General features: G+C 45.7%; 1 protein-coding gene across 1 annotated transcript; it reads left to right on the top strand.

The window, feature by feature from the left end:
- The first annotated feature begins 12,141 nt into the window (after window positions 1-12,141).
- On the top strand, window positions 12,142-14,584 carry LOC118080129 (butyrophilin subfamily 1 member A1-like). The gene is made up of 2 exons (XM_060270816.1): window positions 12,142-12,170; window positions 13,616-14,584. The coding sequence occupies exons 1-2, from the start codon at window positions 12,161-12,163 to the stop codon at window positions 14,137-14,139; spliced, it is 534 nt and encodes a 177-aa protein (XP_060126799.1). The 5' UTR covers window positions 12,142-12,160; the 3' UTR covers window positions 14,140-14,584.
- The last annotated feature ends 4,662 nt before the right edge of the window (window positions 14,585-19,246 follow it).

Consider the following 19,246-nt stretch of genomic DNA (forward strand, 5'->3'; position numbering starts at 1 on the left):
ACACGTTGAGGTTTTTCCTGTGAGTTGCATTGGAGCAGGGGTTCCCAACAAAATTTTCTCGAGGACCCCTCATCGAGCCGCTATTGTGACAAGGACCCCCATTAATTCCTAATCTAATCTTGGAAGGGTTCGGTTCAAGGGACGCCAACGATTTAGGTTCAATGGACACTGACAAGATCGGTTCGAGAGTCACTGACTTACTTGCTTGAACATCAAATGCATTATCTTCCTCTTCATCTGTAGGCCTTTGTCGTTTTAACGAACCACTTTTTAACCAACGGTCCATTTTTAACTACGCAAACTGTAGCTTCCGCGAAAAACGCTTTGTTTACAAACACTACTGTTTTGCAAAGAGGCAGCACGCGCCAGGGAGGAGGGAGGGGAATGGAGAAGATAGGGTACCTGCGCAGTGGCGCAAAAATGAAGCCGACGCGCGCAAAGCATCTTGGGGAGGTGAGCGTTAGTAGAATGCGCGCGCTGCTTCTTTGCAAAACAGTAGTGTTTGTAAACAAAGCGTTGTTTTTCGCGGAAGCTACAGTTTGCGTAAAGCGCCACCTAACGGCATACAGCAGAACTACTGCCTCTATCTAATTCTAGTTTTGCGTTAGACTCTGCTCATGCAGGAAGCGGCCAAAACAAAAAATCTGTTATCATACAAAATATATTTAATATATTTTTTATTCTAATAGCATCTTGCGGACCCCTCTGGCATAGCTCGCGGACCCCTGGAGGTCCCCGGACCACCTGTTGGGAACCACTGCACTGGAGTGAGTCTGGTAGAGACACTATCCTACAAACAAAAATAAGAGTGTGGTGAAGGTGGGGCAGATTTTGGTAACTGCAGGGAGGAGCAGTTTATTCCATAAATTAAGAGAAGTAGCAAAGAGTCTGGGGAGGTATCACCTTAAATCTCAACAGGTTTGTTATAGCATGAAGTTTTGTGGGTTAGTATCCGCATCATCAGCTATGTGATATGCAAACCACAGTTATTGCAGGAGCATTTACGCTCGGATTTGGGATGGGGATAGTAAACAGTGTCGAGAACAGAAAATTAAATGGGGGGAAACACAGCGATTTTGAACTTGGTGGCCAGCAGAAGAGGAGAGGGCTCCCGCACCTTGAACAGCTGTGCAAATTAGGAGAGAGGGAACATTGAAGCCCACGTCATTTGCAATTTGCGTGTCGAGTTACAATACACCTGTTGATTTGTCTCCAAACTGTTGAAAAGCGAAGGAGCCCCGTTCCCATTCTGCATCTGCCCATGTCTACGACTTTTTTTTAAAAAAGGACTTGTGAATGAATGCAAACTAAGCCAGGTGGACCTTCGTAGAAAAAGCAGTAGCGCTAGGAGGTTATAATATAATGAAGCTGAGCTACGCGGAGCGATATAACCACGAGGAGGCATCGCAGCGCTTGCAACGCCTCCCACGTGCAACGCCTCTCCCTGCGCTTCTGCAGAGCCTTCCAAAGCAAAAGAGGAAGCGGCGAGCAGCGAAAGGAAAAGCGGAGATTCCATTGGACACAGCTGTTAGCAATCCCGGCCAATCAGAAATGCCGAATCCGCCCTTTGCGCGGAGGGAGAGACGAGAGGCGGAGTTCTCTTTACAATAAGGGAAGCGTCGGAGAAAAGACTACAGCTCCCATGAGGCCGTTCTGCGCGGCTGCCAGCGAAGCGGGCGAGTACAGGTGCTGCAGAAGCTTTTGGGAATTGTAGTTCGGTGTTCTTACTTGGCGCGCCCGGCGGGTAATTGCAGCGCTGTGTTTAAAGCGGGCGAGAGTTTGCAATGCTTGCTTGATTGCAATTTCTTTGCGCTCCTGCGTTTGTTCGTCAAAAGTCTTCGAAGTTTTCCCCTGCGGAGGCTGCGGTTTCTGCTGCTTTTGAACGGGAGAGCCCCCTTTCCAGGGCGCCAGTTTGGGTTGACTGTGAGTTGCTTGTCTGGGTAAACTGAGCTGTGGCATTTTAAAGTATTTTTATTTTATTTTATGCGTTTGTCCTATCAGGTAAATCTGCGTCGAACAGGGCGATCGGGCTCAACAATACAAATTAGGCTGACTCCCAGTGCAAATTCTTCATTTGCATCCTCTATGTGGGGTCCCCACGTTGGGCGCCACCCCTTCATGGATCAATGCCTTGTCGTGGCGAAGGGGCTTGAATAACTCAGAGAAGCTATGAGCTATGCCATGCAGGGCCACCCAAGATGGACAGGTCATAGTGGAGAGTTTTGACTAAACGTGATCCACCTGGAGAAGGAACTGGCAAGCCACTCCAGTATCCCTGCCAAGAAAACTCCATGGACAAAGACAACAGGCATATAAAAGTTATGACGCTGGAAGATGAGCCCCTCAGGTCGGAAGGCGTCCAACATGCTACTGAGGAAGAGCGGAGGACAAGTACAAGTAGATTCAGAGCTGATGAAGCGGCTGGGCCAAAGCCGAAAGGACGCTCAGTTGCGGATATGCCTGGAAGCGAAAGGAAAGTCCGATGCTGTAAAGAAAAATATTGCATAGGAACCTGGAATGTAAGAACCATGAGTGGAGGTAAGCTGGATGTGGTCAAAAATGAGATGACAAGAATAAATATCGACATCCTGGGCATCAGCGAACTAAAATGGAAGGGAATGGGCGAATTCAGTTCGGATGACTATCATATCTACTACTGTGGGCAAGAATCCTGTAGCAGAAATGGAGTGGCCCTCATAGTCAACAAAAGAGTGGCAAAAGCTGTAATGGGATGCAATCTCAAAAATGACAGAATGATCTCGATACGAATCCAAGGCAGACCTTTTAACATCACAGTAATCCAAGTTTATGCACCAACTACCGGTGCTGAAGAAAGTGAAATTGACCAATTCTATGAAGACCTACAACACCTTCTAGAAATGACACCAAAGAAGGATGTTCTTCTCATTACAGGGGACTGGAATGCTAAAGTAGGGAATCAAGAGATAAAAGGAACAACTGGCAAGTTTGGCCTTGGAGTTCAAAATGAAGCAGGGCAAAGGCTAATAGAGTTCTGTCAAGAGAACAAGCTGGTCATCACAAACACTCTATTCCAACAACACAAGAGACGACTCTACACATGGATATCACCAAATGGACAGCATCGAAATCAGATTGATTATATTCTCTGCAGCCAAAGATGGAGAAGCTCTATACAGTCAGCAAAAACAAGACCTGGAGCTGACTGTAACTCAGATCATCAGCTTCTTATAGCAAAATTCCAGCTTAAACTGAAGAAAGTAGGAAAAACCACTGGGCCAGTAAGATACAATCTGAATCAAATCCCTTATGAATACACAGTGGAAGTGAGGAACAGGTTTAAGGATTTAGATTTGGTGGACAGAGTGCCTGAAGAACTATGGATGGAGGCTCGTAACATTATACAGGAGGCAGCAATGAAAACCATCCCAAGGAAAAGGAAATGCAAGAAAGCAAAATGGCTGTCCAACGAGGCCTTACAAATAGCGGAGGAGAGGAGGCAAGCAAAATGCAAGGGAGATAGGGAAAGATACAGGAAACTGAATGCAGATTTCCAAAAAACAGCAAGGAGAGACAAGAGGGTCTTCTTAAATGAGCAATGCAAAGAAATAGAGGAAAACAATAGAATGGGGAAAACCAGAGATCTGTTCAAGAAAATTGGAGATATGAAAGGAACATTTCGTACAAAGATTACCATAATCAAGGACAAAAATGGTAAGGACCTAACAGAAGCAGAAGACATCAAGAAGAGGTGGCAAGAATACACAGAGGAATTATACCAGAAAGATATGGAGGTCTCGTACACCTCAGGTAGTGTGGTTGCTGACCTTGAGCCAGACATCTTGGAGAGTGAAGTCAAATGGGCCTTAGAAAGCATTGCTAATAACAAGGCCAGTGGAAGTGATGATATTCCAGCTGAACTGTTTAAAATTTTAAAAGATGATGCTGTTAAGGTGCTACACCCAATATGCCAGCAAGTTTGGAAAACTCAGCAATGGCCAGAGGATTGGAGAAGATCAGTCTACATCCCAATTCCAAAGAAGGGCAGTGCCAAAGAATGCTGCAACTACCGCACAATTGCGCTCATTTCACACGCTAGCAAGGTTATGCTTAAAATTCTACAAGGCAGGCTTAGGCAGTATGTGGACCGAGAACTCCCAGAAGTGCAAGCTGGATTTCGAAAGGGCAGAGGAACCAGAGACCAAATAGCAAACATGCGCTGGATTATGGAGAAAGCTAGAGAGTTCCAGAAAAACGTCTACTTCTGCTTCATTGACTATGCAAAAGCCTTTGACTGTGTCGACCACAGCAAACTATGGCAAGTTCTTAAAGAAATGGGAGTGCCTGATCACCTCATCTGTCTCCTGAGAAATCTCTATGTGGGACAAGAAGCTACAGTTAGAACTGGATATGGAACAACTGATTGGTTCAAAATTGGGAAAGGAGTACGACAAGGTTGTATATTGTCTCCCTGCTTATTTAACTTATATGCAGAATTCATCATGCGAAAGGCTGGACTAGATGAATCCCAAGCCGGAATTAAGATTGCCGGAAGAAATATCAACAACCTCAGATATGCAGATGACACAACCTTGATGGCAGAAAGCGAGGAGGAATTAAAGAACCTTTTAATGAGGGTGAAAGAGGAGAGCGCAAAATATGGTCTGAAGCTCAACATCAAAAAAACCAAGATCATGGCCACTGGTCCCATCACCTCCTGCCAAATAGAAGGGGAAGAAATGGAGGCAGTGAGAGATTTTACTTTCTTGGGCTCCTTGATCACTGCAGATGGTGACAGCAGTCACGAAATTAAAAGACGCCTGCTTCTTGGGAGAAAAGCAATGACAAACCTAGACAGCATCTTAAAAAGCAGAGACATCACCTTGCCGACAAAGGTCCGTATAGTTAAAGCTATGGTTTTCCCAGTAGTGATGTATGGAAGTGAGAGTTGGACCATAAAGAAGGCTGATCGCCGAAGAATTGATGCTTTTGAATTATGGTGCTGGAGGAGACTCTTGAGAGTCCCATGGACTGCAAGAAGATCAAACCTATCCATTCTTAAGGAAATCAGCCCTGAGTGCTCCCTGGAAGGACAGATCGTGAAGCTGAGGCTCCAATACTTTGGCCACCTCATGAGAAGAGAAGAATCCTTGGAAAAGACCCTGATGTTGGGAAAGATTGAGGGCACTAGGAGAAGGGGACGACAGAGGACAAGATGGTTGGACAGTGTTCTCGAAGCTACGAACATGAGTTTGACCAAACTGCGGGAGGCAGTGCAAGACAGGAGTGCCTGGCGTGCTCTGGTCCATGGGGTCACGAAGAGTCGGACACGACTAAACGACTAAACAACAACACAACAATGTGGGGTGATGCCGCCCGCAGTATGAACGTCCTATAACCACGCTAATGCTCTTTTAGATGTTTTTAGATGTTTTGGATTTTAGATGTTTTGGATCTTTTAGATGTTTTGGATTTTGGACTACAATTCCTGAGCTGGGAGTTGTAGCCCCAAACATCTGGCAGGCAGGTGCTTTGCTGATTGATCCCCCCCCCCCCCAGAGCTGCTGGTACTTTTGCCTTAATGCCGAATGTTTATGTGCTACAACTACATGATAGAGAGTAGTGATGTACAATAATGGACTAAGAGTACGGGTGTCTCGTTTTAAGTAAATTCTACAATATATTACTTTGTTATTATTACTCCTGGAGAATTGCCATGACCTGAATCTAATGCACAGGGGCATGTGGGCTGGATGTTGTTTGTTCCTTATTTCTCAGTATCCACGCTCAAGGCTGCAGTTGTGGGTCTCATTTCCTCCATGCTATTCTGTAGCAACCCACTGGCTGAGAGATGGTGGAGTGGTCCAAGCTCACACAGTGAGTTTTATGGCTGATTTAGGCTCGCTGGTCACTTAAAACTCCTCCACTTTATTCTACATTCTTGGGGTGGGGATGGAGATGTGAGTGAACTGGGGGAGTGGAATGTTATGGTGACTAAATAACAGTGGCAAGGTCTGCTGGGTTGTTATCCTGTACCACCCGCTCCTGTTTCTGCTGATCTTTTCATTGCACCCTCCCTTCCTTCCCTGGGAGCCTGACACGGTGGAGGTGGAGTTGTCCTTTGGGAATTGCAAGATGATAACTCCAACCCCTTCTCTCTCTCACTCTCTCTCTCTCTCTCTCTCCCCCCCCCCACCCAATTGCAGACTGGAGCAATTCCTCTGTAGCAGTTCAAGACAGAAGAGTCTATTGCAACTTGTTCCGTCAAGGTGTCTCCAAACTCTGCTGGATAAGAAAAACCAAATCCTGTATTTTAATCTGCACCACATTTTTTTAAAAAAATTGAGCCATGGACAAAGAAAACATCGGGTCCATGCTTCTCTCAGAGACAGCTTGCTCTGTCTGCCAGACGTTTTTCCGTGATCCTGTGATCTTAGACTGCGGACACAATTTCTGCGATCCCTGCGTTGCGAAGTGCGAGGATTTTTGCGGGAGAGTCCTCTGCCCTCTGTGCAAAAATCCTCAGCCGAGTCCGAAACAGAACATGAAATTGGGCACAGTCACTGAATTGTTCCAGCAGCTGTGTGCAAGACAAGCATCAAGAGAGGGTGAAATTTGCAGCCGGCATGAGGAGCCCTTGATTCTTTTTTGTACGCGCGACAAGGCCCTCCTCTGCATGAAATGTGTTGAATCCATGGAGTCTCCAGCTGTTCTGGGCGTGGCAGAAGCTGTACAAAAATACAAGGTGGGGTTCCTCTATAGGTGATATTTGCAGGGTGGGGAGAAATAATCTTTGCATGTTCTAAAAAAGGTGGCTGAGCTAGAGGAGAAAGACTGGATAGGGAGGGAGCTTGTTCACTGAGGCTGTGTACACATCATACCAGGGGTCAGCAAACTTTTTCAGCAGGGGGCCGGTCCACTGTCCCTCAGAACTTGTGGGGGGCCAGACTATATTTTGGGGAAAAATATGAACGAATTCCTATGCCCCACAAATAACCCAGAAATACATTTTTAAATAAAAGCACACATTCTACTCATGTAAAAGCATGCTGATTCCTGGACCGTCCGCGGGCCGGATTTAGAAGGCAATTGTGCCGCATCCGGCCCCCGAGCCTTAGTATGGGGACCCCTGCATTATACCTTTAAAGCATGCTCTCCAACCCCCTCAGAGAATTGTGGGAACTGTAGTTAACCACTCACTGAGTTACAATTCCTAGCAACCCTTTCACAAACTACAATGCCCAAAATTCTTTGTGGGGTGGAAGGAAGTTATTTGAATGTGCTTTAAAGGTATATCATATATGGAGTCATTTGAAAGCATCTTTTATGTTCTGTGTCTAATGAAGTTGTCAGCTTGGCTAGGGCGAAAGTCTTGTCCTGGCCTCAGGGACAAGGGGAGCACTGTGTGGTTTGCTGAGGACTGGGAAGAGGGCATAGGAGACTGGGAAGCTAATGAATTGGAGTCCAGGAGCAAGATGAGTGGGGAAGAGGCAAATGCCTTGAAAGAGGAAATCAAAATGAGGAGGACTGACTAAAAATGCAAGCAACTGAGAATGAGGACAATTTTACAGGGTTTAGTTTTTGGAAGGTCATTGCTTTGGTTTGGGGCCTTGCCCTCTAGTACTTGCAACAAAACTTCTAAAAGGCCCGCTCTTTCTTTTCAGGATCGTTACGTTCAGTACGCCAGCATTATAAAGAAGGAGAGAGAAGAGATAATGGCACACAAGTTAAGCACAGAACTGCGAAGCCAATTGATGCTAGTAGGTAGCCGCTTCCACTGGGAAGCTAACAAGTAGAATTCAGCTTCTTCAAACGGTCTTGTGGATTATTGGAAGGAAAGACTTGCACATTCTTATTGGTCCCATTATAAATTGAGTAGTTTTATTTCTGGGCTTCTTTGTGTTTTGTTTCTGGAAGTTGGGAATGAAAGCTTGCCAGAGCCAATGCTGCGCTCTCCAGATGCTGTTGGTCTGCACCTCCCCTCCCCCCTTCATTGAAAATTGGCCATGCTGGCTGGGGCTGATGGGAGCTGTAGTCCAACATCATCTGCGGGGTACCATATTACCTATCCTGAACAGTTCCGCCTGAACTATGTTCTTTCCTAGAAACGTACTGTTGGTGACAAATAAGACAACTTTTATGCTGGCCCCAAGACATAAAATGCTGGGTACCTGGGTAATATGGATGGGCTGTTAAGAATCATTCCTGTTAATGTACAACCTGATGCATTTTATGGGGTTGGGGAGCATGTTGAGTTATATATTTATTATTACAGTGGTACCTCGGGATACAAACACTTCGGGTTACAAACTCCACTAACCTAGAAGTAGTACCTTGGGTTAAGAACTTTGCCCCAGGATGAGAACGGAAATCATGCGCCAGTGGCGCGGTGGCGGCAGGAAGCCCTATTAGTGAAAGCGTGCCTCAGGTTAAGAACTGTTTCAGGTTAAGAACGGACCTCTGGAATGAATTAGGTTTGAAGCCCGAGGTACTGCTATATTATTATTATATATGTGAATCGTTTTAAAAGGCATACCCTCCTTCCTTAGAGGCTTTTGTAGGGCTCTGTGTGTGTGTGTGTGTGTGTGTGTGTGTGTGTGCTTTGGTTATGTTTAAATAATTTCTTTTGCATACCGCTTGCGTCCTAATGCTGTGCCGACCAACTTCCTGTCTTGCGATGTGCTTCTTTCCCCACATCCTCACCTCCAACACATCTCCACCTGCTGCTTCTTGAAGGAAATGGCAGAAGAAGTCAAGCAAAGGATGACTTCCGCTTTCAAGGAAATAAACGAGTTTCTGGCACAACAAGAGAAGCTCCTTCTTGCCCAACTTGCGGAGATAATGCTGGACATCGTGAAGGGAAGGGACAGGCACGTGGTCAGACTGTTTCAGCGTGTCTCCCTTCTGGATAGCATTCTCAAGGAGATGGAGAAGTCTCACCAGACGCCAAATGAGCTCCTGAAGGTTAGGCTGTGGCCGAAATGGCGGGGCTGTTTCTCTTTGGGGTGGGCTGGTACAAAACTGTTAATTCACTTTACCATAGGCAGCCTGATGACCACTTTGGAATTCCACTGCTTGTTAAAAACACATCTGTTTTTACTCTGCAATTCTCAGGCTCTTCTTGTTGCCAACTAGTGACGAGCCTCTGGATATCTTTTTGAGTACTTTATTTCTAATTTATTTCTGTTAGATTTGTTACCTCTCCTTCACCATGGGGACCCTGGGGAAGGTTACAACCATTAAAAATATATAATATTAAAATTTCTGGGGGTTGGACAGGGCCTCATATATCTCCCATGCTGACCTGCCTCACAAGGTTGATGTTAAGATAATAAGAGAGAAATGCCCACATATGCTGTTCCAAGTTCCTGGGAGGAAATGATGAATTAATAATAATAATAATTAATAATAATAATTAATATTATTATTTATACCCTGCCCATCTGGCTGAGTCTCCCCAGCCACTCTGGGTGGCTCTCAATTAAATATTAAAACAATACAGCATTAAATATTAAAAGCTTCCCTAAATATATAGGCTTGGAGAGTTTTGGGGTTGGCTAAAATTTTGTGAAACGTATCTCACTGCTGTGCCACAAAATGTTGGAAGCGAAGGTTCCCTTCCTCGCCATACAAAGTAGACTGCCGCCAGCTGCTATTTTGTGAACGTTGTTAATATTGCTTTATAGATTATAAATGCTGTATTGATTAGTTAATCATATAATGCGAATATTGCTTTAATTATGATGATTTGGTTGTTTCTTTTAGCTGCTGCCTTGTTTAACAGATCATAATTGTTTTGCTGATTGGTTAATTATTCTATATGATTTATGCTGTGTTTGTGATGTTCTATGTATTGTTTCTTTATTGCTTATTGCTATTTATTGTTTTATTAGTTTTCTATGTCGATTTTCATTTGCAGTCAAATCAGGGAGTATTGCTCTCTGAAATCTTCCAGAATTGCCTGAAGCAGGAACTGAACCACTCCTATCTCTTTCTCTCCCCCCCCCCTCCCCCTCTCTCTTATAGGGTGTTAAAAGCACCTTGGAGAAGTAAGTGGATCCCGTAGCAACACACATCCTACAGAGAAAACTTGTTGGCAGTTCTGGCTTAATATTGTGGGTTTGTAATGGACACTTGTCCCAGGACCAGGTTGGATAGTTCCTGTCCTTTCTTCCACCTCGTTCTAGGCTTGGATGGCCTTTGGGTCTCTAGAAGCCATAGTCCCAGCCCCATGTTACCTCCATACCCTGCCTGTAAACTTGAGGTTTTCTGATGAACGTACCAAACACAGTTGGCGGCTGCTGCTGCTCCACGCCCAACATGGAAGGGACAAGTGGGTAAATACAGATAAATACAGTGGTACGTCTGGTTACGAACTTAATTCGTTCCGGAGGTCCGTTCTTAACCTGAAACTGTTCTTAACCTGAAGCACCACTTTAGCTAATGGGGCCTCCTGCTGCCGCCGCGCCGCCAGAGCACAATTTCTGTTCTCATCCTGAAACAAAGTTCTGGGTTAGTGGAGTCTGTAACCTGAAGCGTTTGTAACCTGAAGTGTTTGTAACCCGAGGTACCACTGTAAATAAACTTAACTAAAAGTAGAAACTGTAGAAAGATTTTGACAGATTTTTCTGAGCACTTGAGGTCAAAAGATAATGGAATGGAAAACAACTGTTTTCAAGACAATTTCATTCCGAATCTTCTAGACCAGGCATCCCCAAACTGCAGCCCTCCAGATGTTTTGGCTTACAACTCCCATGATTCCTAGCGAAGAGGACCAGTGGTCAGGGATGATGGGAATTGTAGTCCAAAACATCTGGAGAGCCGAAGTTTGGGGATGCCTGTCCTAGACAGAGAGGTTGATGACAGGTGGCTGCCCTGCCCTCACCCTCCCCCAAAATAAATCTGGCTACACCCATGACTCCCCAAAACCTTGGAATAAACCCTACACTTTATTCCCTGTCCCCACAGCCTCTCTTTGGAGCAGAGGAAGTGGAGGCTGTAATTTAGGCCAGGTAATGAGAGAGGGGGACACGGGTGGCGCTGTGGGTTAAGGCTAGCCACTGAGCCTAGGGCTTGCCCACCAGAAGGTCGGCGGTTCAAATCCCCGCGACGGGGTGAGCTCCCGTTGCTCGGTCCCAGCTCCTGCCAACTTAGCAGTTTGAAAGCACGTCAGTGCAAGTAGATAAATAGGTACCACTCTGGCAGGAAGGTAAACAGCATTTCCGTGTGCTGCTCTGGTTCGCCAGAAGCAGCTTAGTCATGCTGGCCACATGGCCCGGAAGCTGTACGCCGTCTCCCTCGGCCAATAAAGCGAGATGAGCGCCGTAACCCCAGAGTTGTCCGCGACTGGACCTAATGGTCAGGGGTCCCTTTACCTTTACTAATGAGAGAGGGGAGCCAGAATGCTTCACTGCTATGCATAGGAGTATCCCATTGAATTTGGGTCTCTGACTGTAGTCCAGATTGAGGTCATTTGTTCCTTTCCATTTACTGTTTCTGTATTGTGAGGTTGGTTGCTTTAAAAAATATCTCCCATTCCAGATTTGAGGAGGAGTTTGCTTGTCCAGTGGCTTTTCTACCAGTAAAGCATTGGGGACTCTATGATTGGCATGATTTGACATTCTTTCTGGACTCTGCTGTAGAAACATTCAAAGGTGAGAGAAGGGATGGGGCAAATAAAAAAGTTAAAATGGCCCCATAGCATAGTACTCTAAAAGTGTGTGTCTGCTGCTTTAGTCCTTGAGCCTGGCAGGATGAATGGGCAATTCTGAGCATTGCTTGAGAAGCGGGCGATAGTTCACTGTGCAGAGAACGGTGGGCAAAATGGCTTCTTTTAAGGTCTTGTTTTGGAATTTTGTTACCTAGGACAGGGTCAGGGAAGCTTTTGCAGTCCAGGTTTCCTTCTGGATGACTTCCTGAGGGCCACATTCCAGTGATGGAGGGGGCCGGAAGCAGGAGGTGGTGGAGCAGCATCTGCAGATGTTTCTACACCCATTCTCATGTGCCTCTCTATCCTCCACACAGGCAAGAGGCATTGTGACGAGTTCAAGGACACATTGCAGATGGGCTAAAACTCTGAGTATGAAGCTGTGGGTGGAGAGAGAACTGTTTGAATGACTTAAGTGCTTTTGCTTAATCTGTGTTCTTTCTTTCCCCAGGCGCTCTGGTATCTGGATATCAAATGAAGGAAGGTAAACATCTTGAGACCAATTGGGGGGGGGGCAAATTTACAGGGGGCTGGTGGGAACAATGCCTTTCAGCCATCAGATGCCGGGCCGAAGAGGAATACTCTAGAAAGAGTTCCTCCTAAAAGTTGTTAATGAGGGCAACGATAATAATAATAAATAATAATAATTTATTATTTATACCCCGCCCATCTGGCTGGATCTCCCCAGCCACTCTGGGCGGCTTCCAACAGAAATAAAGAATACAATAATTTATTAAACACTACAGGTAGGTAGCCGTGTTGGTCTGAATCGAAGCAAAATAGAAAAATTCCTTCAATAGCACCTTAAAGACCAACTAAGTTTATATTTTGGCATGAGCTTTCGTGTGCTATCTGAATAAGTGTGCATGCACACGAAAGCTCATGCCAAAATATAAACTTAGTTGGTCTTTAAGGTGCTATTGAAGGATTTTTTTTATTTTATTAAACATTAAAAGCTTCCCTAAACAGGGCTGCCTTCAGATGTCCTCTAAAAGTCTAAATAATAATAATAATATAATTTATTTATACCCAGCCCACAACAGAACATTAAAATACAATGATTTATTAAACATTAAAAGCTTCCCTAAACAGGGCTGCCTTCAGATGTCTTCTAAAAGTCTGGTAGTTCTTTTTCTCTTTGACATTTGACCGGAGGGCGTTCCACAGGGCGGGTGCCACTACTGAGAAGGCCCTCTGCCTGGTTCCCTGTAACTTGGCTTCTCGCAGCAAGGGAACCACCAGAAGGCCTTCAGCGCTGGACCTCAGTGTCCGGGCAGAACGATGGGGGTGGAGACACTCCTTCAGGTACCTCATTCCAGAAATTGGGCAGAAATTGGTCACAAATCAACACCATCATTATGGTGCCATTGCTGTTTTCTATTGCCAGGCAAAAATACACTATTATTTACCCAGGCCTCTGGATCTTAATTTTCTGCTTGTTTTTTAGTTGAGTTTGATCTGCTCTTTTAAGATAGATTATTGGTGCATTTTAGCTTGTGCTTGCTCTTGCTTGCAAGTCACTTTGAGTTGACCTTTATGAAGAAAAAGAGAACAATGTATAGGCCTATGATAAATTATTAGCCAGGCAGCCCCGAACAGCAGCACAATGACCTGGGGCCCCCAACTTGTTCATAAGGCTGTTGTTTTTTCAGCCGGAACTCTCTGGAACTCTGTTCTGGCACCTCTCAGGTGGGGCACCATTGCCATTCTAAGAGGAGAAGGGAAGTGTTCACAGTGAGTTCTGTCACCTCTTTTTCTAGAAAAAAAAATAGCACTGTACGAAGGATGAGGAGTGGAGGGTGCTCTTTAGACAGACTCTGGAGCCAGCCACAGCTGGACCGCTTTTCTCCCTAGTTCAGGATATGAATTGTTCACAGCCCGACTGCTGGTTTCGCAATAATTTGCATTCTCCTTCTCTCTGCCTTCTAGTAAGCGTGACTTTGGATCCAGACATGGGTAGCCCGCAGTACTCCCTAACCGATGGTGATATACGTCTGAAGCAAGATGTCCCTATAGATCTTTCTGGGCCTGGTGATGTCCCCAACCTCCTTCCTTATGTGTTGGGGTGTAATGTATTCACCACAGGCCGCCACTGCTGGGTAGTCACGGTTGTCGGTGAGGATGACTGGGCTGTGGGCGTGGCCAGGAGTTCTGTGAGGAGGAACGGGAGAAGAAGCAGGGGCGTCTTTAGCCCCACAGGAGGGATCTGGGCGATAGGCAAGTGGGAAGGCGGCTATGCAATGTTCAGCTCGCCCAAAGAACCTGTGCCCATGAACGGCGAGGTGCTGAAGAGAATCCGAGTGTCCTTGAACTGCGACGGGAAGCAGGTGTCTTTTGCCAACGCTGACAGTGGCACTGTCCTTGCCAAGTTCCAGGCAGCTTCATTCTTGGGGGAGCCCCTTCACCCCATCTTCTGGGTGGAAGGAGACACCAAGCTCTCTTTTCCCTCCTGAGGCAGCCATGTTTCACCCCATAGGCCCTCCTGCCCACTGACCTCCAGCCTCTTGTTCCTCACTTCACATTTCCCTCTACCACTGTTCTTCACCCCTAACTCTACCACCCATGGAAATGACGGTTCTCGTGTGACATTGTAGGCCGAATCTTTGTATTCACTTTAATATGTTTAAGGGAGTTTCTCAGCCGATGAGGAACCCCCTGTGAGATTTTCGTTTTTCCCAGCGAGAGAATCGGATCCTGATGTGAGGAGGGTTGGGGGTTGAACCCAGTAAATTCAGGGTTTAGTATTCCATAAGAGAACACTCCTTTATTATTATTATTAATCACAATAATCTGTTTTATAGTTGAGAATGAAGCAGATCCAGCTGTTCATTTTTTAAAGAACAAAGAGCACATCTATTCACTCTTTTCCTTTGTTTAGGGCATGTGAATGATGGCCTTGGGGTGACTTTTAATGAACTGATCCAATAAAAGGTTTGTACTTTTGTGGTTGGTTCTTTTAATTCTTTCACCCTCGCCATTCACGCTCAAATGTCTGCAGACCATTTCTTTCTACAAAGCCTCTCTCCCCCCCCCCAAAAAATAAATCTGCTCCTGTAATGGATCTGGGTGGTGGTTCTCTCAGCATATATTCACAACAACTTTGTGGGGTCACCTAGGTTAAGCAATGAGCAGGAGGAAGGGAAGACCAGCTTCTGTAACCACTTACCATGCACAGAGCGGCATAAATTTAAAGCGCATGGCTTTCCCCCAAAGGATCATGGGAGATGTAGTTTGCTACGTGTGCTGGGCATTGTAGCTCTGCAAGTAGCAAACTTGAGTTCCCAGGATCCTTTGGGGGAAGCCAATGTACTTTAAATGTAGGGTGTGCCTGCAGTGTTCCTCAGCCACTCATTTAATTCTAAGACCAAAGCTCTGTTATGGTAAAAGCAACGCCCAGCCACTTCTCTAGGCAAGTTTCAGTTTGAGGAACAGGATATTGAAGCTGCATAAACGAGTGTGTGTCTTGAACCCCTTTAAAGCAATGGTTCCCAATTAAGTATTGTGGCTATGTGGGGGTGCCTAATTAAAGGCCCCTCAAAAATTGTGCGCCTGAAGCCATGGCACCCCTGGCACACACACCCGACACTGTGCCCCTGCCTACCTGGGGCTGTGAGAAATTGGCCCAGGAACTGTTTGCATACGAAGAATGTGCCCCAAGCAATATTTTTATCCCATTATTATTTCGTCCAAAAGTATCTCAAGTAACAGGGTTGGGAAAGACTATCTTGAGTCTTTCTAGGAAGTTATAGGCAACTTTGGGGTGTTTTTACTTCCTACGAGACAGCTTGATACATTCATAAAATTTATAAAGAACGAGTGCATGTTTTGTAAATCTGAATCCTTCCTAATGCGGTGGAGGATTGAACATCCCTTCCAACCTCAGGGATTTGAGCTGTGAAAGTTGAGTGCCCAAAGCCACACCGCAGTGTTTCATAAACATATTTTCCCCAGCTATACACCTGCCGCAGAGTGAATCAAGACTTTGCTGTGTACTCTGCCCCTGATCATTAGCAAAACTATTGTAATCAATTTTAATTTTTTTTCTTCTGAAAAGCTCTGGGGAGTTTTCCAAATATCACTTTTGAAACTCATAACAAAGAAGTCACAAGCAGGAACAACACGTAAAAAAACCTTTGTATAACCAATGTGGAAAGGTTGGTGCATGAATATCTCTTGGGTCACTGAGAGCATGGGCTCAAATTCAGGGCAGGCAGGGACTATGCACAGGTGAGGTTTAAATATGAGCACCTTAATTCTGAAGCCACAGCTGGAATCCCATCTGGATTAAGAAGGCACTGCAGCAGATCGGCAGCTGAGAGTGGAGCCTTATTAGCTGATAAGGGTCCTTAAGTTGCGCCCAGGCAGGGACAGAGACGGTCAACAACGACACCGAGGGTTGAATCCAGAGAGAGAATTTAATTCTTAAATTTAAGAGACTCTTGGTGATCAGCTCACGACAAGAGTAAAGAAACACAAATTTGCAAAGATTCTTATACACTTCTTGGGCTCCTTCCCCCTCCTCTGTAAATGTGCGCACGCAAGGGGGTCACAGGTTACAAGTCCATATAAGGAAAATCCATATCCTGTCCTTATAAACACAAGGGGGATCACAAGTACATATAAGGATCTTCCTGTGTCTGGTTCTTCTTGTAAACACATGCTGACTCATGCTACCCCAGTAGCATCCTCAAGCAGCCTTGAGTGGGGGGCTTGAGTCCCTGACTATCTTGCCTCTTGTGCCTGATATATGCGTCATCTCCTGGTGTAGACCTTGAGCATCTCCTGATGCAGACTGCAGACCTTGTGCTCTCTGGCAAGGCCATCCTGTCTAGCTATTGAATGTTTTCATTACACTTTAACACAGAGGCACTAAAAGCATTTTAAGGAGAAAAGCACCCCAGGAATATAGGGGCTAAGCCACACAATCAGAATTATACAATGCAGGCAGGATCAGATTTAGCTCAATAATACAATTAGCAAATCTCTCCACAAGAGAGAGCCTGGCCACAAGAGGTGCCTGGCCTCTCACCGTCCCCTTTTCCAGTGAAAGCCGATCTGCTCTTGTTTTGATGATGATGATGATGATGATGATGATACCCCTCCCATCTGATAACAGTATTGGAGAGCAATGCTGGAACTTGTGTGTGAAAAGCGAAATCCTTTCTCTGAGGCACTCAGCACTTCCCTGCCCTCCAGCTTCCACTCTTCTTCCCCCCAAGTGTCCCCACCCAAATCACTTTTGCCAAATGTGCACAATCTCCTCTTTCAAACTACAGTTGGGAGAGGCGTTCACAAACTAGATGCTGGGCTATTGCGCCCATGAAGGTGGACTGAGGCAACCCTGGGAAACAAAGCTTCAGGTGGGGGTGGATGACACCTTCCTGTTTTGGCTCAAGTGGTGAAAGTGGGACAGGTCACTGACTAGATGTTACCTGTTCCCGGGCTGAAGGGGTACAGTTACAAGTGAGTTCTTTTCTCAGCCTCCACCCAATATATTTAAAGGACATTGAGTAAAGGCTGCCACCTTGTGCCCCAATTTAGATTGTTCTTCCATTCTGGAATGGGACCACACAACGTAATCCTAGTACAACGTCATAACCGCACTGGCTGTCATTCGTGATTCTAATTTTAACATGCAATATATTAACATCTCTAGCCCAGCTATTTCCCAAATAAAAGTCCCATCTGAGTCTCTGGGACACCTGGCTTGAGAGCAGTACATGTGAAAAGGATCTAGGAGTCTTGGTAGACCACAAACTTGACATGAGTCAACAGTGTGATGCAGCAGCTAAGAAAGCCAATGCAATTCTGGGCTGCATCAATAGCATCTAGATCAAGGGGAGTAATAGTACCACTGTATCTGGTCAGACCTCACCTGGAATACTGTGTCCAGTTCTGGGCACCACAGTTCAAGAGGATACTGACAAGCTGAAACGTGTCCAGAAGAGGGCAACCAAAATGGTCAAAGGCCTGGAAACGATGCCTTATGAGGAACGGCTTAGGGAGCTGGGTATGTTTAGCCTGGAGAAGAGAAGGTTAAGGGGTGATATGATAGCCATGTTCAAATATATGAAAGGATGTCATATGGAGGAGGGAGAAAGATTGTTTTCTGCTGCTCCAGAGAAGCTGACACGGAGCAATGGATTCAAACTTCAAGAAAGAGGATTCCACCTAAACATTAGGAAGAACTTCCTGACAGTAAGAGCTGTTTGGCAGTGGAATTTGCTACCAAGGAGTGTGGTGGAGTCTCCTTCTTTGGAGGTCTTTAAGCAGAGGCTTGACAGGCATATGTCAAGAATGCTTTGATGGTGTTTCCTGCTTGGCAAGGGGTTGGACTGGATGGCCCTTGTGGTCTCCTCCAACTCTATGATTCTATTATTCTATGGAGGCTGGGAGGGGCGGGATCCTCTGCTCTTGGCTGCAACCTTGAACAGAGGATCCTCTACATGTGGCTGCGGCGGCATGATGGCTGCTTGCGCTGCTGTGGCAGGGCGCCGCCTTGTCACCCCCGGAGACGTGCCGCTGGGAGCACACCGCCTCCCCCGCCCGCCCCCCGTTGCGATGCCGCTGCATGTATGGTCTTTCCTTCATTTCCTATTAATTAGGCAAGGAAACAAAGGACTCTCTCTCTAAGCAGCCCCCCTGCATGTGGTCTCTTTGCATTGCTTTCCCTAAACAGGTTTACCTTGAGGGTGTTTGCACATTTGAAGATACATCTCAGAACAGCAAGGCACATCTCCTTTCAAATATAAACACTTAGGAATGTTGTTTACAACCTTGGGACTAAAGCTACTCCTAGCACAAGGCCTCTAGCCTGGCTAGTTAGCTGAGCTTATAGGTCTTTATGTGCATCATAAGTAACAGAACTAGTAAAGTATATCTGGGATTCTAGAAAGATATATACAACTTTGGGCGAAAGAAACCAATGCTTTTTTTCCACACCAGGCAGATTGATATGTTCATAAACTTATGCGACTGTTTTTCTGCTGGAGCTTTGAAGATATTTTCTCCCTTCCAACCTCAGAGATTTGAGCCATGAAACTGGACAGTGCATGGACACACATTGGGAAGGCTCTTCCTGCAGTGCATTGCAGGGAGTTGGACCAGGTGTCCCTTGGGATCCCTTCCAACTCTGCGATTCTATGATATTTTCTCCTAATATACACCTGCACATCGAAGCCACAGAGGGAGAATTGAGGATGCTGAAGTGTGCTCTGTCCCTAATCATTATCACAACCATTCTAATTATTTATTATTATTGTTATTTTTAAAAGCTCTGGGGATTGTTCCAAAGACTGGTTTTGAAACTAATAACAAAAATGCCAGAAGCAAGAAGAACATGTAATAAGTTTGCATGCCCACTGTGAAAGGGTTGGTGCATAAATATCTCCTGGTCCACTGAGAGCCTGGTCTCAGATTCAGGGCAGGCAGGGACCATGCAGAGGTGAGGTTTAATATTAGCCCCTTAAGAGCTGTTCAGCAGTGAAACAGACTCCCACGAGGGGTGGTGGGCTCTCCTTCCTTGGAGGTTTTTAAACAGAGGTTGGATGGCCCTCTGTC

The sequence above is a fragment of the Zootoca vivipara genome, chromosome 2 (assembly GCF_963506605.1).
Source record: "Zootoca vivipara chromosome 2, rZooViv1.1, whole genome shotgun sequence".
NCBI classification, from domain to species: domain Eukaryota; kingdom Metazoa; phylum Chordata; class Lepidosauria; order Squamata; family Lacertidae; genus Zootoca; species Zootoca vivipara.